General features: G+C 47.0%; 1 protein-coding gene across 3 annotated transcripts in view; it reads left to right on the top strand.

Annotated features, from left to right (window-relative positions):
• The window catches only part of LOC126175539 (glycogen-binding subunit 76A), a 469,828-nt gene that overhangs the window by 403,525 nt on the left and 39,863 nt on the right, over nt 1-26,440 (top strand). For all 3 annotated transcript variants that reach the window (XM_049922373.1, XM_049922374.1, XM_049922372.1), the window contains exon 2: nt 17,036-17,441. In XM_049922373.1, coding sequence (XP_049778330.1) covers nt 17,049-17,441 — 393 coding nt within the window. In that variant the 5' untranslated portion in view covers nt 17,036-17,048. The remainder of the gene's footprint in view (nt 1-17,035; nt 17,442-26,440) is intronic.

Here is a 26,440-nt window from a genome sequence, read left to right as displayed (position 1 = left end):
GTTCCCCATGCGATCACCGAAAGTTAATAATTATTACAAATGTTTCCAGGAGATCGACTGACAATTTTCGTCGCACCGAGACTTCGAAATTGCTTCACTGCCTTATGGAATTTAAGTTAAGCTCAATTTAATCAGGATAGAACAATATTGAATTGTGTGAATGTGATAAGCCTGCTTTGTGAATGAAAATTCCCTTAACATACGCATGTTTTTACTATCCTGGTCAGTGAAGCTAAATCAGGCCGGTGTGAGAGATTTTTTTTAAATTTTTGATCCCACAAAAAAATATTAAAACTAGTTGTTCGAGGCAGCTGTGAAACAGTGTTTTCAGAGTATTTGGCGTTACTTCCGATAAAGCATTCATAATTTTCATAGTAGATACTGGACAGGTTAAAGGGACAGGCTACTACTTACTTACAGTCTAGGTACTTCTGTGCTATAAAACTATGTTTGAATTACTCTACGACCGATGTGTCAGGTTAATCGGACCCGACCCACAGAATCTAAGTCCACCGACTACGATTACTGTTATCCATATCAATCCGTAGTCGTTCCCACTTTTTATGCCGCTAAACCTAGTTCTTTGGCTCGTTGCCATTAACTCATCACCTCCTGGCGGGTCTAATATATATTTTCGATGTACTTTTCACGTGTCTACTCTGCTAACTGTGAGGTGTCTTGCTCAAGGAATGAGAGTGCTTAAATATCCTAATCCGAACAAGGTATACAAGAAAATAGAACGGAAAAAATATTTTTTTTCGTTCTACGGAGGCTGTCAAGTTGACAAAGTGCGCCAATTCCACTGGTTGGACCATCAGATGAGGCGCGTGCTTGCGGGTACCGGTTGTCAACTTTTTCTTCGTTCACTTTTACATTTACAAGATAAAATCAAAACACGACGCTAAACCATATAATTGATGTGGAATAAGTTTAGATTGATAAACTTCTAGACTGTGTTCTGAAACTAAGACAAAAAGATTTTTATCTTCTGCAACCTACTAAATAACGGAACCCTTTCGTGTAGCTTATTACACAAAACAAAATTTCATCTCCTGCTATACAGTTTATTGATAATAAGAAAATAACATAATTTGCATTGTTTTTATAAATTCTGGCGGATTATTGGTGGGTGCCTTTCAATGGCCGTAGCGCATCTTTGGGCTGCGTGTTCCGAGAGTGAGACTTGACTTCTCGATCACTTTCCCTCATCTAGGAGGAGATAGATGTGACCTATAATTTCCTCTGAAATGGCGCGTCACACCTCAGTTATTTTACACGACACGTTTACCAGGCACCACACTAAAAATGTCACCAAAACTCGATTGCATCTCACAATCATCCTAACATTGGTTTAAAACATTTGGTACTGCAGTATTCCACATAACATGTGCTTCAGCTGCTTACAATATTCGTGTGATCCCAGAGGCCCCATTTCATACCTGCCAACCGCCTTGAAGCACGCTCCTGCGATAAGCTGCCTGTCCTGTCTGCACGAAATGTAAACAAAAAGTCGCGCATTCGAAAGTTGTGGAATGGAATAGGGACATAGTGGATCCGCTACGCTGTGACTATATTAAGGCCTTCGTCCAGCCAGCTTTTGTTTCAAAAACTTTGCCTCGTAGGTAAAGACGTGTCTGTCACGAAAAGCATTTCGTAATCTATTGGTTCCGTTGTTGCAGAGGATGAGTTTGTGCTCAGGGAAGCTATTGCGGTGTGTGTGTGTGTGTGTGTGTGTGTATTTGTGTGTGTGTTTTGAGGGCGGGGAAGAGTGTGGAACGGAGGTGGGAGATGTCGTAATTGTGACTACGTAAGTAAATACGTGTTGCGATTTCCGTCGTTAATTATTCTTTTCCTCTTCCTTTTTAACGCGCCATTAATCCGGGTCAGCACTCCACTTGAACTCGACCGGCAGATTATGAAGTGACATCAAGCGGAATTGGGTCTGACTGACGCGTCGTCGCTAATAAGCTGTTGGCAACGAGCAGAACGATCACTGGTCTCGTCACGTGACGTGCTGAAAGGTCAGTTGCGTCTTAGACTGCGCAGGAAGGCTATAAACGTCTTTCTAGTTGCCCTCTACTCCCCTTTCTTCGAAAATTGCAAGCATTTGCCACTCATACACCAGCGGGACAACCACATCGCAGCATAGTAATGGCTGTTTATAAACAAGAGTACAGTTGTGTAACGTTGCTACACGTGCAGAAGATACTGGAGAACTTCCGAGAATTATTTCTCTAGATAAATACAGTCTGTTGTCTATCAACCATTAAGTAATGGATCTTCGAAAATGAAGATCATTCATCTGTCAGGTTCCTGACGTCTCCTAATAATTCCGAAAAGCCATGCCTCATACAGATTACAGAGAGCGGTAATGTAATTTCCGCAGGGTTCTGTGAAATGGTAATACCTCTTAATTAAATCTCCTTGCTTACTTGTTTTCTATTGTTTGTTCCTTGTATCTGTATCCAGAAAAAGAACTGTTCCTGTTTGGCGTAAGTGTAGCTTTGTCTAGATGTTCAGAGAATCACTTTCTCCAACAGTTACTCTCCAGCAACCAAGCTACGTGGCGTATTGTTTGGAGTATTGGACCCTTTTCGCGGAGAGTTCAAATCATTAACATCTTCCAGATAAACAACACGAAGTGAATGTCGACAGTGTTTATTTGAAAAGTAAGTGGGCGAGTGGTGGTCTTATTCTTTTCGGTTCATCGTCCAGTCGAAGTGCGGTATCCATCCTCGTCAACGTGACGTTAAACCTAATTATTTCTTCTTCCTTTGCAGTTTATTTCTCAAGCATAGTACAGAGAGAGAGAGAGAGAGAGAGAGAGAGAGAGAGAGAGAGAGAGACAGAGACGGTACGAAGTACCTGTGTAGATGCTGATTACACTCATCGATCAGAAGTTTGGACCACCGACATACAGAAAGGACTGTAATTCAGAATATGGTTTATGCACATCTTTTATAACATTTTAACTGATCTTCGTGACTGTTATAGTTTACACTGGTTATGTCTGAAGAACGCCAAGTCTTCTGCTGCTCTGCATTAGTCTCTGAATGTGTCAAACACATAGATTACTTTTAGCTCTCATGTGGATGACCTCACATTTTTCTAAACCGTTTTGCAATTTGTTTTGATATTCTGATATTACTAGTCTATAAACGACAGCGTCATGTGCAAACAACCTAAAACGGCTGCACAGATTGTCTCCCAAGACGTTTATATACACACATCGAAAAAGGTTTTGCATCACCTGGGTACCGAGAGTTCCGGAAAATTGGAATAGAGATCAACATAAACATCATTTCCGCCATTTTTATTGCTCACGAAAACACACATTGCATGTTGTAGGTGTGGCAGAGCGGTTCTAGGAGCTTAAGTCTGGAACCGCGCGACCGCTACAGTCGCAGGTTCGAATCCTGCCTCGGGCATGGATGTGTGTGATGTCCTTAGGTTAGTCAGGTTTAAGTTCTAGGGGACTGATGACCTCAGAAGTTAAGTCCCATAGTGCTCAGAGCCATTTGAACCATTTGAACCTCCTCCTCTCATAATACTACGTACCTGAAAGTCGAAAGTCTTCATTAATCTGCACTGCTTACCCCTGTCTTTCCAGGTCAGTGTGTGCGATATTATTTCACCTATACCTAGCCAACAGACCACATATAATACACTGTCGTCAGCATTTCTGATATTTAGTTTGTTGTAATTCTCGTGCCTGTATCTCTTCGGTAGCTTTGTATTAGCTTTCCTAATCATTCTGCCACAAGCTGTAAGTTGTACAATGACTTGGACACATCTATTCAGGCTATTGTGAAGATGAATCAAGATGCTTATTTCGGAATTGCCCTCTCTTCTACTACTTCATGGTAGGTACATTGCGGTCTTCCAAGCTGACAACAGCCGTGTTTAGAGGTGTGCGCGCATAAGTTCCTCGTTTGACGAACATACCGGAATCTTATAGCACCTCGCCTGCATCTAAATCACCCGATATTAATCCCAAATAAAATATATGAGACTATTTGGAACAAGTGACGAACTGTGGCAATAAACATCGCTCGGAATTTGGTAGCTCCACGGGATCTAATAATCAGTGAATGCCACTTGGGATTTGACATACATGAAGGAATTCGTGGACTGTCTTTCTCGCCGAATTGAGACCAGTGGGTTAGCGTAATGCCTTCTAAGGGAGACTAATTTTTTGACCGTTGTGCTTACAAGAGTTTTAGTACGATTTTCTTAACAAACTACTGAAGTTTAGTGGTGCATCGTGAGATTGCTACACGTGAGACCAGAACTTGATCATGATCGATGTGCTTTCGCATAAGAGTCTTAAAAGTGATGATTGGGCTCCTGAAGGTGAATAGGTGAAGGAGGGCGCTCAGAATAGAGCCTGGACAACAGCGCCTGTGCAACAACTTCTTGTGGAAATTTTTGGCGAAGAAAATTTTGGTACCGGAGAACCTGGGGAAGTATTTCATTTGCGTACCCCTACAACTGAGTTGGCTGATATTTTGGTTCAGACAACACATACTTAGTTTACTAGATATTCACCAGATGTCACTCTTTATTCAAATCAATCGAAGTGTGTTTCCTTATGTGTGAGACGTTAGGCTCATCATGGTGATACCTCTCCGTGAGGTCACGTTGACGTGTGTACGTTACGACCGTTAGAAATGTCTATAGGCTTTCGCGGTCATATCGAACTCTGAGGAGACGCCATACAGGTTGCCGTCGTTTTAATTGAAGCTTGTGTCTGAAGGGTTTCTATGTCCAAAAAATTGTTCAAATGTATGTGAAATCTTATGGGACTTACCTGCTAAGCTCATCAGTCCCTAAGCTTACACACTACTTAATCTAAATTATCCTAAGGACGAACACACACACTCATGCCCGAGGGGGAGGACTCGAACCTCCGCCGGGATCAGCCGCACAGTCCATGACTGCAGCGCCCTAGACTGCTCGGGTAATTCCGCGCGGCCTTGTATGTCCTATAAGTGCTGTTTCAAATGCTGAGGATCTCGTGAAAGCGTGTCGGTATTGGTGTAATCAAATACAGTTTAAGGTAATGACAGATCGGTTGTTAAGTGCCTTCAGGAGGTATAAGTAAAAACACACAGCCACGGACTTTCTGTTCACAGTAGCGTGGTGGACAGGGGTGTCGAGTTGCGAGGTGAGATGTAGGTGGTACGCTCATGGTAAATCAGCAGAACAATGAAAAAAGCATGAAGAAAGAAAATGTGGCGCTCCGAGAGCAGCATTACTTTTTCTAGTCTGGGTATTGTTTTTATTTACAGATTAAAAATTTTTCTTCATGTACTCAAATTTTTTGGATATACACTCCTGGAAATGAAAAAAAGAACACATTGACACCGGTGTGTCAGACCCACCATACTTGCTCCGGACACTGCGAGAGGGCTGTACAAGCAATGATCACACGCACGGCACAGCGGACACACCAGGAACCGCGGTGTTGGCCGTCGAATGACGCTAGCTACGCAGCATTTGTGCACCGCCGCCGTCAGTGTCAGCCAGTTTGCCGTGGCATACGGAGCTCCATCGCAGTCTTTAACACTGGTAGCATGCCGCGACAGCGTGGACGTGAACCGTATGTGCAGTTGACGGACTTTGAGCGAGGGCGTATAGTGGGCATGCGGGAGGCCGGATGGACGTACCGCCGAATTGCTCAACACGTGGGGCGTGAGGTCTCCACAGTACATCGATGTTGTCTCCAGTGGTCGGCGGAAGGTGCACGTGCCCGTCGACCTGGGACCGGACCGCAGCGACGCACGGATGCACGCCAAGACCGTAGGATCCTACGCAGTGCCGTAGGGGACCGCACCGCCACTTCCCAGCAAATTAGGGACACTGTTGCTCCTGGGGTATCGGCGAGGACCATTCGCAACCGTCTCCATGAAGCTGGGCTACGGTCCCTCACACCGTTAGGCCGTCTTCCGCTCTTGCCCCAACATCGTGCAGCCCGCCTCCAGTGGTGTCGCGACAGGCGTAAATGGAGGGACGAATGGAGACGTGTCGTCTTCAGCGATGAGAGTCGCTTCTGCCTTGGTGCCAATGATGGTCGTATGCGTGTTTGGCGCCGTGCAGGTGAGCGCCACAATCAGGACTGCATACGACCGAGGCACACAGGGCCAACACCCGGCATCATGGTGTGGGGAGCGATCTCCTACACTGGCCGTACACCACTGGTGATCGTCGAGGGGACACTGAATAGTGCACGGTACATCCAAACCGTCATCGAACCCATCGTTCTACCATTCCTAGACCGGCAAGGGAACTTGCTGTTCCAACAGGACAATGCACGTCCGCATGTATCCCGTGCCACCCAACGTGCTCTAGAAGGTGTAAGTCATCTACCCTGGCCAGCAAGATCTCCGGATCTGTCCCCCATTGAGCATGTTTGGGACTGGATGAAGCGTCGTCTCACGCGGTCTGCACGTCCAGCACGAACGCTGGTCCAACTGAGGCGCCAGGTGGAAATGGCATGGCAAGCCGTTCCACAGGACTACATCCAGCATCTCTACGATCGTCTCCATGGGAGAATAGCAGCCTGCATTGCTGCGAAAGGTGGATATACACTGTACTAGTGCCGACATTGTGCATGCTCTGTTGCCTGTGTCTATGTGCCTGTGGTTCTGTCAGTGTGATCATGTGATGTATCTGACCCCAGGAATGTGTCAATAAAGTTTCCCCTTCCTGGGACAATGAATTCACGGTGTTCTTATTTCAATTTCCAGGAGTGTATAAGGTAATTTCACGGCCCTGAACTCAAAATTCCACCTTTTTTGAGGATTCTTGTGTGTTATGGGGACATTTCGAAAACTCAGTCTGGAAACACTGTGCCTGTGCTACCTGGAGACCGCTGTGTGCTCGCAGTCACGGGCGGGCAGCCGCGCACGTGTTGTAAGGCGCGGGCCGCCGTTATCTCGCCGTCTGATAACGAGGACCACTCAGCCGTAACAGCGAAAAATAAACACGGCCGGAGCGTCAGCTGATCGCCCTCTGTCTGGCCTCTCCAGCTGACACATAACCAGAGCTAAATCTGGACCGTTAGCTTTCGCGGACTGCCCATCTAAATATACTAAAGCGTGTCTCTCAATTCCTCTTAAAAATTTGTAGCGCTTCTTCCATACCCTGCACTGTTAAATAAGTGCTTTGAGTCTGCTACTGAACGGTTGTTTAAACCCCTTAACGGGTTGTCGCGAGGTTAATGATTATCTTATGATGCTCGCATCTGACGAACGAAACTGATTATAGTAAATCAAATGTGTCTGCAGATTGTGACCGCTTCAGCTGAATATCAGCGATGGAATAGTTGTGATCAACTTTAATTTCTGCTTGTAGGGTACTCAAACCTTTGATTAAAAGAATATTTACGGCCGCCTACTATACCAAATCCTATCCACATAATTCATTCCTGATAGGGGGAGCTCAGTTAAATATCGTCGATATACGACATCGTGGCAAGCACTGCTTATTATACCGGTAGCATGACACTTTGAAGGTTGTCAACCAACATAGTCATTTCTCCAGAATGAGATTTTCACTCTGCAGCGGAGTGTGCGCTGATGTGAAACTTCCTGGCAGACTGAAACTGTGTGCCGGACCGAGATTCGAACTCGGGACTTTGCCTTTCGCGGGCAAGTGCTCTACCTTCTGAGCTACCCAAGCACGACTCACGCCCCGTCCTCAAAGCTTTACTTCTGTCAGTATCTTGTCTCCTACCGTCCAAACTTAACAGAAGCTCTCCTCTGAATTTTGCAGAACTAGTACTCCTGAAAGAAAGGGTATTCCGGAGACATGGCTTAGCCACAGCCTGGGGGATGTTTCCAGAATGAGATTTTCACTGTGCAGCGGAGTGTAGAGCACTTGCCCGCGAAAGGCAAAGGTCCCGATTTCGAGTCTCGGGCCACCACACAGTTTTAATCTGCCAGGAAGTTTCATAGTCATTTCTAATTGTAATTTCAGATGGCCATGTTATCTAGTGATCTCTTTGTGTTAAGCTAAAATATTTCAGACAGGAAGAATGCGTAAGGGGGGAGAGAGAGAGAGAGAGAGAGAGAGAGAGAGAGAGAGAGAGAGAGAGACTGACCCGGGGACGGGGGGGGGGGGGTGTAGCATGTCTCCGATGTTACTCAATATGCGCACTGACTATGCAGCAAAGGAAACCGAAGAAAAATTTGGAAAAGGAATTAAAGCTCAAGGAGAAGAAATAAAAACTTTGAGACTTGTTGATGATGTCGTAATACTTCAGAGACAGCAAAGGACTTGGAAAATCAATGGAACAGAATGGGTAGTGTCTCGAGAGAAAAGGTTTCAAAATGGTGATCAACAAAGCAAAACAAGAGTAACGGAATTTAGCAAAATAAAATCATGCTATGCTGATGGCATTAGATTAGGAAATGAGACACTAAAAGTAGTAGATGAGTTTTGCTATTTGGGCAGCAAAATAACATATGATAGTCGAGGTAGAGAGAATATGAAATGCAGACTGGCTATAGCAAGGAAATAATTTTTGAAAAAGGGTAATTTGTTTAAACTGAATATAAATTTAAGTATTAGAAAGCACTTTTTTTTTAGAGCTATGTGTGGTTTGCAGCCTTACAAGGAAGTGAAACGTGGACGACAAGCAGGAAGAGAATAGAAGCTTTTGAAATGTGGTGCTAAAAGAAGCAATCGGTTGACAGGACGCACTATGAGGCATCAAGAATTTGTCCGTTTGGTATTTGGGAAGGGGGGAATAAAAGTTGTAGAAGGAGACGAAGGGATGAATACAGTAAGCAGTTTCAAATGGCTCTACATTGCAGTAATTATTGGGAGATGATGAGGATTACATAGGATAGGCTTGCGTGCATCAAACCAGTTTTTCGGGTCGAAAAAGTGGAGGAGGAGGAGGAGGAGGAAGAAGAAATGTAAAGAGAGAGGATGGTTGAGCACATACTGAGACTAACGGAATACTAAAAAGAGATCAGTTGTGTTAATCCAAAATTATTATTCTCTGTCTTACGATTTATTATTGTTGGTCATTATTTTCCTCTGTAAAATACGTATTAGTTACCAAATGGAAATGCTGACGTTCATAACATACTGTGTACAATCGATATTAACGGAAGACGTAGGTGCCCAGGGGCAAGGACATTTAGAAATATGAACGCAAAAACATGATCAGCACAACTAGTTATTTCGAGTTTCCATGCTGAATCGTACGATGCAACATTAAGAGACGGATATCCACGACAGCAGAAACATGTTTCAGCGCTATTTCATCCTTTCTTGATTTAATTTTCTCCAGGCTACAGTGGAACACTTTCCTCAAAATTCCATGACCACCTATTCTAGAGAGCCCCCCCACCTAGACGTCAAACCGTGACGTTGAACACCAGATCCCTGCCTCTTACACTGGCCAGACTCGTGAAACCGGACTTGCGGCTTTTAGAATTTACGGGAGCGGTCGTTGCCGCAGGTGATAGGAGGCGCGGGCCACCGTCTGAGCAAACACGTGGGGCGGGCGGTGTCGGAAATAGACGCGTCGCTGACCTACGCCGAGCACCGTCGGCCAGTAGAGGCGGTCACGCGGTCGCCGCCAAGTTGGCTTCGGTAGCAGCCACTTGGCGAGTCTCTGTCACCTGTGACCCGCAGCGGCAGCTGACGGCGCCCTCATACGTCACAGGCTCTCTTCTACGTCTGCTTTCTAAAGTTAGGTCTCCATTTGTGGCGAATATTGTAAATACACTAGTGGCCAGTAAAATTGCTACACCTTGAAGATGACGTGCTACAGACGCGAAATTTAAGCGGCAGGAAAATGATGCTGTGATATGCAAATGATTAGCTTTTCAGAGAATTCACACAAGGTTGGCGCCGGTGGCGACACCTACAACGTGCTGACGTGAGGAAAGTTTCCAACCGATTTCTCATACAAAAACATCAGTTGACCGGCGTTGCCTGGTGAAACGTTGTTGTGATGCCTCGTGTAAGGAGAAGAAATGCGTACCATCACGTTTCCGACTTTGATAAAGGTCGGATTGTAGCCTATCGCGATTGCGGTTTATCGTATCGCGACATTGCTGCTCGCGTTGATCGAGATCCAATGACTGTTAGCAGACTATAGAATCGGTGGGTTCAGGAGGCTAATACGGAACGCCGTGCTGGATCCCAACGGCCTCGTATCACTAGCAGTCGAGATGACAGGCATTTTATCTGCATGGCTGTAACGGATCGTGCAGCGACGTCTCAATCCCTGAATCAACAGATGGGGACGTTTGCAAGACGACAACCATCTGCACAAACAGTTCGACGACGTTTGCAGCAGCATGGACTATCAGCTCGGAGACCATGGCTGCGGTTATCCTTGACGATGCATCACAGACAGGAGCGCCTGCGATAGTGTGCTCAACGACGAACCTGGGTGCACGAATGGCAAAACGTCATTTTATCGGATGAATTCAGATTCTGTTTACAGAATCATGATGGTCGCATCCGTGTTTGGCGACATCACGGTGAACGCACATTGGAAGCGTGTATTCGTCATCGCCATACTGGCGTATCACCCAGCGTGATGGTATGGGGTGCCATTGGTTACACGTCTTGGTCATCTCTTGTTCGCATTGACAGCACTTTGAACAGTGGGCGTTACATTTCAGATGTGTTACGACCCGTGGCTCTACCCTTCATTCGATCCCTGCGAAACCCTACATTTGAGCAGGATAATGCACGACCGCATGTTGCAGGTCCTGTACGGGCCTTTCTGGATACAAAAAATGTTCCACTGCTGCCCTGACCAGCACGTTCTCCAGATCTCTCACCAATTGGAAACGTCTGGTCAATGATGGCCGAGCAACTGGCTCGTCACAATACGCCAGTCACTACTCTTGATGAACTGTGGTATCGTGTTGAAGCTGCATGGGCAGCTGTACCTGTACACGCCATCCAAGCTCTGTTTGACTCAATGCCCAGGCGTATCAAGGCCGTTATTACGGCCAGAGGTGGTTGTTCTGGGTACTGATTTCTCAGGATCTATGTACCCAAATAGCGTGAAAATGTAATCACATGTCAGTTCTAGTATAACACATTTGTCCAATTAGTACCCATTTATCATCTGCATTTCTTCTTGGTGTAGCAGTTTTAATGGCCAGTAGTGTATATGCACAGTACCTTGGTTTGACTGTCGTGGTCATTTCACGAGGATGCAATATATTGCCTTACTTTCCTGTGAAGTTACATTCTCGGAAATTTGACAATGAGTCCCTTTTCATACAAAAGACGTTCCTCGTAGCGTCAGCCACTAGAGTTGGACGTGCAGTTCTGTGATGCTTACGCACTTGCTTATCGCATCAATGACGAAATATCGGGTGGTTATAATTTAATACGTTATAACATGGGAACTAATAACCATGCGAGTACCAAACTTGACAGCATCAATGTCAAGGACGTGGGGAACAGAAATAATGCAGAAACAATTCAGCTGGAACACTTTTAATGTGCTGCTACGGTGCATTGTACCATTACATACCTGTACCAGTAATGCTATAAAAGGGGCTCAATATGGCGCCCATCAGTGTCCAGAAAAGAATTCCACTTTGCACAGCACAATGAAGGATGTCCATAGGTATGCTGGCTACCTCTCTTCATATGCTGCGCTTCAGATCAGCACGTGGGTAAATGTTCGACTGACGCACACTGTCCTTCGGGTAGCTCAAATGGCTCTAAGCACTAAGGGACTTATTATCGGAGGTCATCAGTCCCATAGACTTAGAACTACTTAAACCTAAGTAACCTAAGGACATCATACACATCCATGCCCGAGGCAGGATTCGAACCTGCGACCGTAGCAGCCGCGCGGTTCCGGACTGAAGCGCCTAGAACCGCTCGGCCACAACGGCCGGCTCCTCCAGGTAGCCCTACAACCAGAAATCACAGGGAGTGAGAGCAGGTGATCGTACAGGCCAAGCATTTGGAAACGATCCGCTGATAATTCGATCGTTTCCAAATGTGTTTCGGAGAAGCAGGTGAACTTCACGAGCCATGTAAGGTGGGGCCTCATCTTGCATGAAAACTATTGAATTCAATGCGTGTCTCTCTTCTAGGGCGGGTATGACATGCTGGCGAAGCATGTCGCAGTAATGCTGGACACTACGCGTCTTTGGTCCTTGAGCCCCAACCTGTTCAAAAAAGAATAGGCCGCTGATGAACGTAGCCGTGAAGCCACGCCATACGGTGACGCGTCCACCATACAAAGGAACCTTTTATGCACAGTGACTGGAGGTGAAGATAACCACACTTGACAATTCTGTGTGTTCGCATCACCCGTCAGAGAAAAATGAGCTTCGTCTGTCCATAGGATGTTCCGGGGCCAGCTGTCTTCAACTTCAATCCTTGCGATAAAGTGGAGAGCGAAGTCAACATGTCGTTGTGCGTACTGTGGTGCAAGCTGCTGAACGTAATGGAACTTGTTCGAATACCATTTGAGAATGGTTCAAAGCACCTTTCATTCAGTGGACCACGGGATGTTCAACTGTCGTGACACCGTGACACAACACGCGCATTGCCGGACAATCGGGAATTGCGCTCAGCGTTGCCTGTCATGTTGTTGTTGTTGTTGTTGTGGTGGTCTTCAGACCAGAGACTGGTTTGATTGCAGCTCTCCACGCTACTCTATCCTGTGCAAGCTTCATCATCTCCAAGTACCTACTGCAACCTACATCCTTCTGAAACTGCTTAGTGTATTCATCTTGCCTGTCATAGCAACAGCAATTTCGTCAACCAGTCGTCGGCATCTTCCCGGAACGATGCCGAGTTCTCCAGTTACTTCATCATACTCAGCACAGCAGGTGGAGAAAGAGGACCCTTCCATAATGCTTCTCGAAGTGAAAGTGCAGCATTACTGTCGTTTTGATAATAGACCTTCACGAACAGTGCCTTGCTCCTTTCGTCCAAGCTAATGTTGACACGTCAACAAGGGCACTGTGACTGGTCAGGTGTGTGAGACTATGAATCACGATGACTGATCGCGGCACCTGGTGGCCCTAGTTGGAAGTGGCTGGTGGCACTGCGACGGATGGAAATCATGCACTCTATACTCTGGACATTAATGCTACCAAGTTTGGTACTCGTACGGTAATTAGTTCCCGTGATATAACGTGTTAAATAGGGAAAATTTAATTATGACCGCCTGGTATATCGTTGTGCCTCTGATTCTTTCCCGGTTAAGATCGCAGATAGCGAGAAATACTCAAGTATCGATCGAACGAGGATCTTTTGAGCCATCTCCTTCATGAGTCAATTACATTTACTTTGGTCGATCTAAAATTTCACGGCCAGAAAATATTCTGAGCTATTACGCTGTGGTCAAATGAATTTCTTTGCAGTAATCCAACTTTTCGCACCATTATGGGAAAGACGTATTCGAGGAGATTTTTGCTTCCACCAACTTGCGATTCACACACTGGCTCGCTACTATCAGAGTGATTTTGTCTCGGTAAAAGCAGCTTACGAAAGCACAGCAATAATGAATCTTACAATAGAAAAACATTTAATCTTGAATAGACCTTACTGCTGGCTGCTGCAGGAGCATTTTTTGTCTACTAGCAAATCTTTGTTTTTAGATGGTTCCTTTTCAATTTCGTTGACGTAAATTGCTCCAGAATTCTGATGTTTGAACGGTGGCTTTGATTTTCTCTTTGTAAAACGAATATTTTCCGACCTAATATTGGTTCACTTTTTACTGCTGATAGTCAAGATCAATTTAAAGTTTCTCACAACGACGTTCGGTGTTTATCATTATTAGTAACTGACTACGGCAAAAAACTGAAGTTTATCCTCACCACAAAAGATATTTTTTGACATTTTAGTTTACTGGTTTTGTTTCTGATCATTAGAGGCGCTAAATTCCAACATAGCGCTCTGTGTAGCAATGGCTAAGGTAATTTAGTTCGCCGACGGCTAAAGCTGTGAACAGTACCCTCCTTACATACGTACCACCTATGCATGAAACATTCACATTATCCTTCCCTGATCACAAACAGCCGGCACTACATTCTATTCCATACATATATAATGTACAGATCACTGGATTTAAAATCTGATCTTTCTCCGAAAATGTATACGTGGTTTGTAAAGTACATATTGCGAACTAAAATGACATTACTGTTTCTTGCCCCCTTGTGAATAAAGACAAAAAGGCATAATTATTCTCCAATATAAACTGTTAGAATTGACATGAAACACAAATTACGCTGCAAAAAGAAGAAAAAAGTTGCTATTTACTGAAAATAATCTTTACATTTTTTAGTGTTTGAAGACGTGGCCTATTAAAAAAGGGTGCATCTGCCGGAAATCGATGAAGTGTAATTTTCGTAAAATTTAATTTCACAGCAAAAATTGCCGGATGCACGTGTTATGTCTAACATTTACGTTTGAAATTGCTTGGTGTAATACAGAAACAGCTGTAAAATACAAAGGATTTTTTTAAAAAAACCACCTATACGATTCCAATTATATTTTCATGTTTTTCTTATCTTCTTGTATTTATTCGTGTACTATAACGATACACGAATCGCAAGTAAACAGGATGCAGCAGTCTTCAAGAATTTTAATTAAGAAACGAAATCAAACAGTATTCGGACATTGGCTCAGTTAAGCCGTAACTTCATCTTCACTTTAGCATTTTAACCACCTGCAGACAAATTAAAAAGGTCAGTACTTCAAGAATTTAGTCTCACGTGATTGCCCATAAACCTTGATCGCGAATTTGTTCATGACAGAAAGTTATAGCGCTACGTTACTTAATATCTCGTCGGCGAATCTCAAGATGATTTATGTTCATGAATAAAACTACTGCTTACTGCATCTTTCCCTTAAGCATGAATGCTATAAAATCTCTCTCCCTTCTAGAGACAAAAGAGCAGCACACACATTAACACGTAAGCGAAAGTGCAACGTGACGTGATTTCAGCCAGTCACAAACTCCAGATGGCGGCAAGTGGAACGGAAAATGATGGCTATACTTCCCCTGCACATAGCTGTAAACATACGTATCAGTGGCTGTGCCTTGTTCCATCCTGATCCAGGACCGCTAAACCATTACATACAAAAACGAAAGGGTTTCTTGCAGACGTGTCAAAGGTCCTCGTATCTCACTCGTTGGTGTCCCAAATGCGCTACGTAAGAACTAAGCCAGGTGATCTATCATTAAAATCACCGTCGCATCGGGAAATGTTCCCCAGATCATTACGACACAATTCTGGAGCGATATGGTTTTGGTTCATTATGGGGTGCTGTAGGCGAATACACGTGTGCTCATCATCCGACAGAAGATCCTGAATCGCTCACCAGTGGAATACGATGGCAGATATGTAATGCGGACCATTTGCTCCCATGTAACCTTCACCCGCACTGACCAGTGACCTGTTGGAAAGCATTACGCATCACCTCATGTGGTGTTCTGTCATCTCATATTCTCCCATCGCCGTATGTAAAGTGTACTGCGACACACCAGTGCACGAGAACTTTTCCCCAAGCCTCGAGAGCACGGTGGCAGCTTTCACCCACTGAAACTGATGTCAGTGACTTTGTAGGCGCAGCTTCTGTTCACTGATTGTTGTTGTCCAATAATGAATTGATGAATACACTCTAACAGAAGAAAAACGACGCACCACGAAGGTGACGGAAATGGTGTAGATGTGATGTACATGTACAAAATTTCAGATAAATTGGATGATATATTCAAGAGAAGGAGCTTCACAAATTGAGCAATTCAATGAGACGCTGGCCCACAGCTCGCCCCTATGCATGCAGTTATTGGGTTTGGCAGTAATTGACAGAGTTGTTGGATGTCCTCCTGAAAAAATTCTGTCGAATTGGAGCGTTAGATCGTCAAAATCTCGAGCAGGTTGGAGGGCTCTGCCCTTAATGCGCCAAGCGTTCTCAATAGGGGAGAGATTTGGCGACCTTGCTGGTCAAGATACAATTTTGCAAGCACGAAGACAAGCAGTGGAAACTCTCACCCCGCGTGGACGGGCATTATCTTGCTGAATTGTAAGGCCAGAATGATATGCCACGAAGGCAACAACATAAGGCGTAGAATATCATCGAAGTTCCTATGTGCTGTAACGTTGCCGCGGATGACAACCAAAGTAGTCTTGCTGTGAAATGTAGTGGGTCCTCTGACAATCAATCGTAGTTGGCAGGCCGTACGGCAGGCGACATCCAGGATGGTAACGTACCGCTGTGTGAGCCGTCTTCAGATACGCCTTCCCTGGTCGTAGGGGCTCAGTTCTCCAGACACGCCTTCCCTGGTCCTAGGGGCTCAGTTCTCCAAATACGTCTTCCCTGGTCCTAGGCGCTCAGTTCGTTGCGGGACTCATCACTGAAGACAATTCTACGTCAGTCAATGAAATTCCAGACCGAAGACATGTCTGTAGACGCTCCAGACAGCAGTGTGATACCAACCTGACTGTCGCAGACCACACGGCCCGACGGCCTGCAGTGACAGTCTGAGTTACCATTTCTTTGAAAAGAAGGATGCCTTTTATTGTCAGCTGTGGCACCCCTACGGCACAGCGTTACATGGACAATATTCTATGCACCCCTTTGTTGCCCGTCATCGCAGGCCATTCTGAGGGCTACATTTCAGCAAGACTATGGTCGTCCGCTGACGCCGAGAGCTTCTACTGCTAGTCTTCGTGTTTGCAGAACCCAACCATGGCCGGCAAGATTGCAGAACCTCTCCTGAATTGAGAACGTTTGGGGCACTACGGGCAGGACACTCTAACCAGCCCAGGATTTAGACTATTTAACGCACCAGTTGGACAGAATTTGGAACGATATTCGTCAGGAGGACATTCAGTTTTCATGAAACTAGAATAATTTGTTTCTGTACATCTACATGACATCTACCAATTTGCGTCCCTTTCGGATAATGATTTCATGGTGCGTCATTCTCTGTGTCTTAGTGTGTTCTGTGCGCTGTGGCCAATGCAGTAGGCGTTACACACGGCGACTGACGGCGCGCGCCTTGTGTCGGCAGGTCTGGGGAGCGCATGACGGCGGAGCAGCAGGGGCAGGCGCCGCCCCCGCAGCCGGAGCAGTCGCCGTCGCACCAGCCGCAGCAGTCCTCGTGCGGGCTGGGCTCGCTGTTGTCGGCCGGCTGCCGCGGCCGCGCAGAGGCGTTCGCGCGCCGCCTCAGCCGCCGCCTGCAGACGCTGGGCATGGGAGGCGGCGCGGGGGCGGCGTCCGCCGACGAGGAGCGACCCTTCTGGGCGGCGCCGCCCTCGCAGCCGCAGCCACTGGCGCCGGTACAGGTGCAGCTGGGGCGCGTGCCCTCGGACGCCGACGTCTTCTACGATCCCGTGGACAGCCCTGTGGAAGTGGCGCCGCCTGCGGCTGTGGCAGCCCCACTGCAGACCTGTTCTTCAGACAGTGACAGCTCTGAGGTTAGCCCGGTTCAATACGTACGTCGGTTGGACAAAACTGTGGAAACAACTCCGCGAGAAATCTAGATGCTCGCCAAGCTTGCAAGTTGCGCTGTTGTATTTCATCACTAACGACCACTATGGAATGTCCTAAGTGTATGGCAAGAGTCACTGGTGATCAGAACAGTAATCTATGTTGTTGTGAGTACATAAAGCCAGACCCCCGAAGAGACCCACAGCTTTATTGTGGTTACATGTGTGACGTTCATTGGACCTAAGCCATTGCAGGCTTTTCTCTCCTGGACTGCATTCCCCTCCCCATACGCACTCCTTCCCATCCTAACTCCTCCCCCTGCTGCCTTCCTTCTTTCTCCCTCGGTGTTCCTCTTTATGACGACCTGGCTATTTCCTCGGTTCTGCTATTCTTGACTATCTTGTCTCGCATTTGCACTGTCCCTTTGTCCGCCCCCGGTAGCTGAATGATCAACGTGACGGATTGTCAATCCTCTGGGCCTGGGTTCGATTCCCAGCTGGGCCCGGGAATTTTCTGCGCCCAGGGACTGGATGTTGTGCTGTCGTCGTCGTCATCATCATCATCATCATCATCCTCGTTGACTGCAGGTCGCCGAAGTGGCGTCAAATTGAAAGACCGGCACCCGGCAACTGGTCTGCCCGACGGGGGGCTCTAGCCATAAGAATAAATAAATAAACTGCCCCTTTCTTTTGGCTTTTTCTGGTCTCCCTTTGGGTCTGACCTCCCTGTCTAAATTGTTTCCATAATGTGAGCCATTTCGTGAAAAACTCTCTCCCTAGCGTCTTAATCATGCGTTCCTCTCCCCCTTCCTTGCCCACCGTAGCCTACACCCCCCTGCTATGTCATCAGCATAGTAGCCAGTCCATGGGCTGGAGCTGTTACGTACCCATTTGGGTGAGCCCTCTGACACGACATTGATGACACTTCACGTAATTCAGCTGTCACTCCCTTGTGCTTGCTTGGAGTGGTTGCTCATCGTTTTGGGGCACCAGAACTACTGGAACCGACGCTGTGCAGGTCAAACCCATCTGCAGCTGGCTGGCGCCCACGGTATGAGCCCCTGTCCAAATGGTGGGGTGGGGGGGGGGGGGAGGAGACAGGGGAGGACGCTCTGCACATGAAGCGTGCTAAGCTCCACACTTCTGGCTTCTCTTCCGTGGCCATATCGCCAGATAGGAACAGTTATTTCTTTTCTTTTCGGTCTTCCACCTATGGAAAGAGGGCCAGGACCTGCCTTTTTGGGTTCAAACCCATTACTTGGTGTGTTCCAGGACAGATGGGGAGACTTAGGCTGCTACCAAACCGCTCTTTTTTGTAGAACACAGCGAAGATAAGTTTGGTGAACTTGACACCCTTAATTCCCTACTGATTAAGACCTTTTCTGCCAGTGATTCGGTTTGCCTTTGTGCTTGTGAGCACTTTGGTGCAACCACAGCGAGAATTATTGCCGGACAGTCCTTAAATATGACCCAGGGCAGTATTTTCCACGGGGTCTTTCTTCGATCTGATGGGGAACTCAGGAGGAATCTGACATGGTGTGCTGTTCATTTCGTCTGGCGCATCGGCCGCGCGGGGTTGCCGTGCGGTCTAAGGAGTCTTGTCAGGGTTTGTGCGGCTCCCCCCGTCGGAGGTTCTAGTCCTCCCTCGGGCATTGGTGTGTATGTGTGTGTGTGTGTTGTCCTTAGTGTAAGTTTAAGTTAGTTTAATTAGTGTGTAAGCCTAGGGACCGATGATCTCAGCAGTTTGGTCCCCATAGTCCTTACCACAAATTTCAATTTTTTATGACGCATCCAGAGGAGGACAAATGTGTTGATAACGGCGCATTCATCCTGACTTGAGGGGATACCCTCCCAGAAATTGTCAAAGTTATGGTTTATTGTTGCGACACGAAGCCCTATATCCCATCTTCTATGAGCTGTTTCTTGTGTCTCCGTTTTGGTGACATATCTTAACGATGTGAGGCGATCTTTTTTGCAGCGACTGTGGCCACCATCTCCATATAAAGTTCTTGCATCTTACCGCCCAAGTGTATGAACTGTTCTGACCCCTATTGTCCTCGATCGCCAGACAGGCAGATCAGTAATTCAAAACTCTTGACCATATGTCCTACTCTGAAGCCCAACAGAAATTCGACCATATCCACCCAGTATCTGTAACGTCTATCTTTGCTTCAGTTGCGTCTTTTCTTCCTTCTCCTCCTCCTTCCTCCTGATCTCCATTGTGTCCCCATTTCCCCTCCTTCTCTATGGCAGTCCCCCTTCCCTCCGTTAATGAAATCGCTCCTTGTCCTCAGAAAATCGCTGGGGATGAAGCTTCTTCTAGGAGTGCCCTCCCCAGTGTTTAGCTAGTGGAAATTCAAGAGTGCCTTTGCTATGCCCCAACACGGCTGTTGGACTGGACCAGATGCACAACCAAATGCTTAAATACTTATGGGTGGCTAGCCAATGTCATACACTAGCCGTTTTCAGTCGTCTATGAAGCGAGGGGGAATTCCCTTCACAGTGGTGAGAAATTGTTGTTATTCCAGGTTTAAATCAGGTTAACTGCCTCTTCAGATGGGCAGCTCTGCCAGTTACTCAAACATGTGGCGAGTCGAAGGCTATGCTGGATCCTTGAATTCCAGGACCTTTTAACTTCGACACAGAGTGGTTTCTATCAACTCCATTCTATTGCAGATAAGTTAGTCCACCTAGAGTCTGCTATCCGAACGGGTTTTTGCCTGGTGCAATCAGCTTGTCAGAGTCTTCTTTCATTTGCATAAAGTTTATGATACCACATGGCGCACCTTACATAAGTGGTGTCCCCATGGCCCACTCCCCATTTTTATCCAGTACTTTCTTTCATGTCTCACCATTCATGTACAGGCTGGCACCTCCATTCTTCAGGAGAATGGGATACAGCAGGGTTCTGTTTTGAGTGTCCCTCTCTTTTTAATTGTTATAATGGTCTGGTGGCTCTTGTGGGATGGACAGTGTCCCCCTATTTGTATGCTGATGACTTTTGCATTTAATTTTGCTCGTGCATGATAAGCGTTGCTGTACACGGACTGCAGGGAGCAGTACATAGAGTGCAACCTTGAGCTTTTGCTGAAGGCTTCCAATTTTGGGCTGCCAAGACCTGTGTTATACGTTTCTACCGTCATTGTACAATGCATCCCCATTTGGATCTACTTTGATGGACAGGCCGTCAGTGTGGCCGAACCTCATCGGTTTTTCGAACTGGTCTTGGTGCCTGGTTAACATGACTGCCCCACCTTCGTCTACTAAAGCAGACATGTAGACCACATCTCAACGCTCTTCAATGCCTCCGCCATACTAACTGGGGTACGAATCACTTTACTCTGCTATGGCTCTACAAAGCATTGGTCCAGTCCAGTCTCTCATACAGCTCAGTGTCATCTTCGAATTATGGATGCTGGGCCTGATACACCTTTATGGGGTAGAACTGGCAACTGGCGCCTTTCGGTCTAGTCAGGTGATCAGTTTCCTAGGTTTCCACCGTTGCAGTTTCTGCATCAACAACAGTTGATCACTTATGTGTTGCACATCTGTTGCTACCTGGAGCACCTGATCCACCGTCTCTTTCCAGATACAGAGATTTGCCTCCTGCAACAGTGGCCCAGTTCTGGGGTTGTGAAAGCCATCCACATGTAATCCCTTTTTCAAGAACTCCAGCTTTTCTCTCTGCCATCTCTTTTCTGGGTTCGCTCACATACCTCCATGATTGGCCACTGTTCACACCTCTATCTTGATCTATAACAAGGTCCAGAAGACTCTGCTCTGGCTGAGGCCCTCCACTGCTTTCTCCATTCTCGGCACGTTTCAGGGTTCTGAAGAAGTCTATGTTGATGGCTTTGTGGTTGCAAGTCACACTGGCTTTGCTTAGATATATGCTGAATGTAACGAAATGGCTGCACTGTTTCCACCGCACAGTTGGTGGCATCCCCTGTGCTCTTGAGCATATTCATTCCTGCACCAGTGAGTCCTTCGTCATCTGTAGCTACTCCTTGAGCAGCGTTACGGCCGCCAGCTCTTGCTCCTGACTACCCAGGATTTCCTTTTTCCTTTCAAACAATGTGGATGCATGGTGGTCTTTGGAGGACCCCAGGACATGTTGGGATCCTGAGGAATGACCTCGCTGACTGGCTGGCCAAATTGGCTACCGGCAAACCGCCTCTTGGGATCAGTATTCTGGGATTGGACCTGGATAGTATTAGTTATAAAGGTTTGGAATATGGAATGACATACTCTGCATTGCTGCCAAAGATTGTGTCCATTTTGGCTAATTGGTTACATCCCCTGAAACAATGTTTGTGAGCATGAGGATGATTTGTCCCATGTCAGCTGGCCACCACAGCCACCAGCCCTCAACATTATTGAGCCTTAGTGGGCTACTTTATAGAGAGGGGTCGTGATCGCTATCCATCTAAAAAAATGGTTCAAATGGCTCTGAGCACTATGGGACTCAACTGCTGAGGTCATTAGTCCCCTAGAACTTAGAACTAGTTAAACCTAACTAACCTAAGGACATCACACACATCCATGCCCGAGGCAGGATTCGAACCTGCGACCGTAGCGGTCTCGCGGTTCCAGACTGCAGCGCCAGAACCGCGCGGCCACTTCTCGCTGTCCATCTCATTCATTGTTACCTGAACTTGCTACAGTTTTGCAGTATGAATGGTATAAGATTCCCTTGAAGCCTGGCATTCAGGACGGCTGTGTCGCTGCTGTTCGCAATACGGTGCTGCAAGATCGTAGGCATCCCATCCTGGATATGTGCCGTATCGTGGGACTGTCTTACGAGACGGGTCAGAGGATTTTTTCCGACGAACTGGATTGCCGCAAAGATTGTGCTGCGAATTCTCAGCGAAGAGCAGAAACAGAATCGAGTGCGAGGCTGCAGAGAGCTTAAAGAAATGTTTGAAAGTGAACCAGACTTTATTTCGAAGGCTATTACTGGTGATGAAAGCTGGCTTTATGGTTACGATCCCGAAGCCAAGCAGCAGTCGTTGCATGGAAGACTCAATTGTCACGCCGTCCACGAAAGCCCGACAAATGAAGAGAAATGTGAAATCCGTGCCAATCTGTTTCTTCGCTTGAGAATAATTGTCCGTAAGGAGTTCGTCTCTCTTTGTCATTTCGTCAGCGCAGTGTCTACTGTGATGTCCTGAGCCATTTGTGGGAGAACTTGAGAAGGAAACGACAGGAAAAATGGCGCACAGGCGATTGATTCCTCCTCCATGACAATGTGACGTCATACACTGCGTTGATACTCAGTTTGTGGCGGAAAAAACAAAATGACAATTGTTCCTCATCCGCCGTATTCACCCGACCTGACACCGAGTGACCTCATCCTGTTCCCCAAATTGAAACTCAAATTAAAAGGTCGAACTTTCATACAGTTGAGAAGGTTCAAGCATAAACGCAAATGGTACTAAACTACCTCATAAAAAATGCATTTCAGGGAACTTCGAGACCAAGGAAAAGCGGACGACTTTGAAGTAGATGGTGGCGAATAACATCCAAGTAAAGAGTAATTTTATTTGTTTACATATTCCGGGAACTTTTCGGTAGCGCCTCATACTTTGCGCGTGGAGTTAGTTATATACAAGGGGCGATGAGAGTTTCTGTTCAGAGACCGGTACGCCAATCAGTCAAAATCGCAGTGAGCATTGAGGCAGCCATCCCACCTGTGCACCAGCTTGAAGATACGTGTTTGGTAAAACGCCGTGTCCTGCTTTGTTAAGAATTCCGTAACTGCCTGCTACGACATCTTCGTCCGACAGAAATCGTCGACCCTTCAAGGGCTTTTTAAGGGACCGAAGGCGTGATAATCGCAGGGAGAGACATCAGAACGGGTGCTCGAATGTCTCCCGCTTGATTTGGTGCTACTTCTGCGTTGCGACAGTTCCGACATGGGAACGTGTATTATCATGAAGCAGAGGTACCCTTTGTCGCAATTTCCCTAGACGTTTCGCCTAGTTTCACGCCGTAATTCCTCCAGCTTTGCCGTGATGCAGACCCAAGGTTCCTATCAAACAACTGAGTGAGCATCACCTTCCCACCAGATGGCTGGCTCTTGTACTTCTTGGTTTTCGACAGACATGATGCCTATACACATTCTTCATTCTCCGATGAACGTCTGCCGGTGTTTGTCCTTCAGCAACCAACATAATGGTTCATCTTGGACGCACTTGGTGATAGCGTCGCCATAGTTTACGTTTTCCGCATTTACCGCACGCAAGGCGGAGACGAATACCACACCAGTCCCTTGTCTACATGTAGTGCTTATCTACCCTCATTGGAGTCTCGCAACGTTGCATATACACTCCTGAAAATTGAAATAAGAACACCGTGAATTCATTGTCCCAGGAAGGGGAAACTTTATTGACACATTCCTGGGGTCAGATACATCACATGATCACACTGACAGAACCACAGGCACATAGACACAGGCAACAGAGCATGCACAATGTCGGCACTAGTACAGTGTATATCCACCTTTCGCAGCAATGCAGGCTGCTATTCTCCCATGGAGACGATCGTAGAGATGCTGGATGTAGTCCTGTGGAACGGCTTGCCATGCCATTTCCACCTGGCGCCTCAGTTGGACCAGCGTTCGTGCTGGACGTGCAGACCGCGTGAGACGACGCTTCATCCAGTCCCAAACATGCTCAATGGGGGACAGATCCGGAGATCTTGCTGGCCAGGGTAGTTGACATACACCTTCTAGAGCACGTTGGGTGGCACGGGATACACGCGGACGTGCATTGTCCTGTTGGAACAGCAAGTTCCCTTGCCGGTCTAGGAATGGTAGAACGATGGGTTCGATGACGGTTTGGATGCACCGTGCACTATTCAGTGTCCCCTCGACGATCACCAGTGGTGTACGGCCAGTGTAGGAGATCGCTCCCCACACCATGATGCCGGGTGTTGGCCCTGTGTGCCTCGGTCGTATGCAGTCCCGATTGTGGCGCTCACCTGCACGGCGCCAAACACGCATACGACCATCATTGGCACCAAGGCAGAAGCGACTCTCATCGCTGAAGACGACACGTCTCCATTCGTCCCTCCATTCACACCTGTCGCGACACCACTGGAGGCGGGCTGCACGATGTTGGGGCGTGAGCGGAAGACGGCCTAACGGTGTGCGGGACCGTAGCCCAGCTTCATGGAGACGGTTGCGAATGGTCCTCGCCGATACCCCAGGAGCAACAGTGTCCCTAATTTGCTGGGAAGTGGCGGTGCGGTCCCCTACGGCACTGCGTAGGATCCTACAGTCTTGGCGTGCATCCGTGCGTCGCTGCGGTCCGGTCCAAGGTCGACGGGCACGTGCACCTTCCGCCGACCACTGGCGACAACATCGATGTACTGTGGAGACCTCACGCCCCACGTGTTGAGCAATTCGGCGGTACGTCCACCCGGCCTCCCGCACGCCCACTATACGCCCTCGCTCAAAGTCCGTCAACTGCACATACGGTTCACGTCCACGCTGTCGCGGCATGCTACCAGTGTTAAAGACTGCGATGGAGCTCCGTATGCCACGGCAAACTGGCTGACAGTGACGGCGGCGGTGCACAAATGCAGCGCAGCTAGCGCCATTCGACGGCCAACACCGCGGTTCCTGGTGTGTCCGCTGTGCCGTGCGTGTGATCATTGCTTGTACAGCCCTCTCGCAGTGTCCGGAGCAAGTATGGTGGCTCTGACACACCGGTGTCAATGTGTTCTTTTTTCCATTTCCAGGAGTGTATATGCTGCTGCAGCAACAACAGCAAACGGAAACTTTTTGACCGCACCTTATTGAAGTAATAGACTGACACTTCATGCCTGATGTTGCGGTTTTACTGCATGAGTAGCGAAAATATAGTAAGCTATAAAGGGTTTTTCCTTTCATTATTTTGTTGGCTGGAGGGGGGGAGGGGACGGAGAGGGGGAAGAATGTGACCGAGAAAAACTTTTGAAAAGCTTTGAAATTATTTGCAACGTTAATTGACAGTCTCTATGCACCTTCATTCTCAAATACTGGACGAATTTAGTTTGAGTAACCTGCGTGCATCAAGACATACACAGTTTCTGCCTGTAATATGTGACTCAATATGTTAGACGCTGAGTGTAAGATTGTATCTCTTAATGGGTGGATTATGACATTTTATATTTTTAAATTCTTTCAATAAGTATATGAAATAATGAAAATCAATTTTTTGTTACCCGTCGATGCCGCCAGACAGGCAACATGCAACTGGTTAATGCCGCGGGTTAGCCGTGGAGCCGGAAATGAAAGATAGTCTCGTTCTCGTGATCTTCAGAGTGGACTAAAGCTCTCCAAGCTGGTCTACAACGTGCAAACCTAATTCATCTCTGCATAACTCCTGCATCCTACATCCCTTTGAATGTGCTTATTGTACTTAAGCACTGATTTCTCTGTACCTTTTTCGTACTCCTACTCTCCTTCTACGTTATTATCTGACAATTCCATTACACATTAGAATGTATCCTGTCAACCCGTAGAGATGCGAGAAGCCGGGCTGCAAATTTTCCTTAGTGAATTTTAACTTGCTACGTGACAGAACTCCCCTGCCTAATGGTGGTCAGAAAGCAGCCGGGTCAGCATTTGCCTCGAGCGGTTTTTGGAACGGATCGAAAATTTTAATGTGGATGGTCATGTGGGGGTTTGAACTATAGTCCGTCCTCTTGTAGGACCAGTGACTTACGTACTACGCCATGGCGCTCGGTAACTGAATTAGAACCAACTACCAAGTAGCTGAGTCTGCTTCCGTTGCTGATTGATGACCGCGGCTGACTGCCATACGGGGGACCCGAGCTAGATTCCCGCTACCGCCAGAGATTTTTCGTTGGTGGGAGGGACAACTCGATGGATTAGTAGCGGTTCCAAGGTCAGAAAATCCCACAACGAAGGGAGAGCGGTATGTTGACAGTATGGCAATCCGTATCGCATCCGATGATGCCGTTGGCAGAGAATGACACGG

Source organism: Schistocerca cancellata, chromosome 3 (assembly GCF_023864275.1).
Source record: "Schistocerca cancellata isolate TAMUIC-IGC-003103 chromosome 3, iqSchCanc2.1, whole genome shotgun sequence".
NCBI classification, from domain to species: Eukaryota; Metazoa; Arthropoda; class Insecta; order Orthoptera; family Acrididae; genus Schistocerca; species Schistocerca cancellata.
The sequence above is the reverse complement of the archived record's forward strand: the minus strand, read 5'-3'. Positions and strand labels throughout refer to the sequence as shown.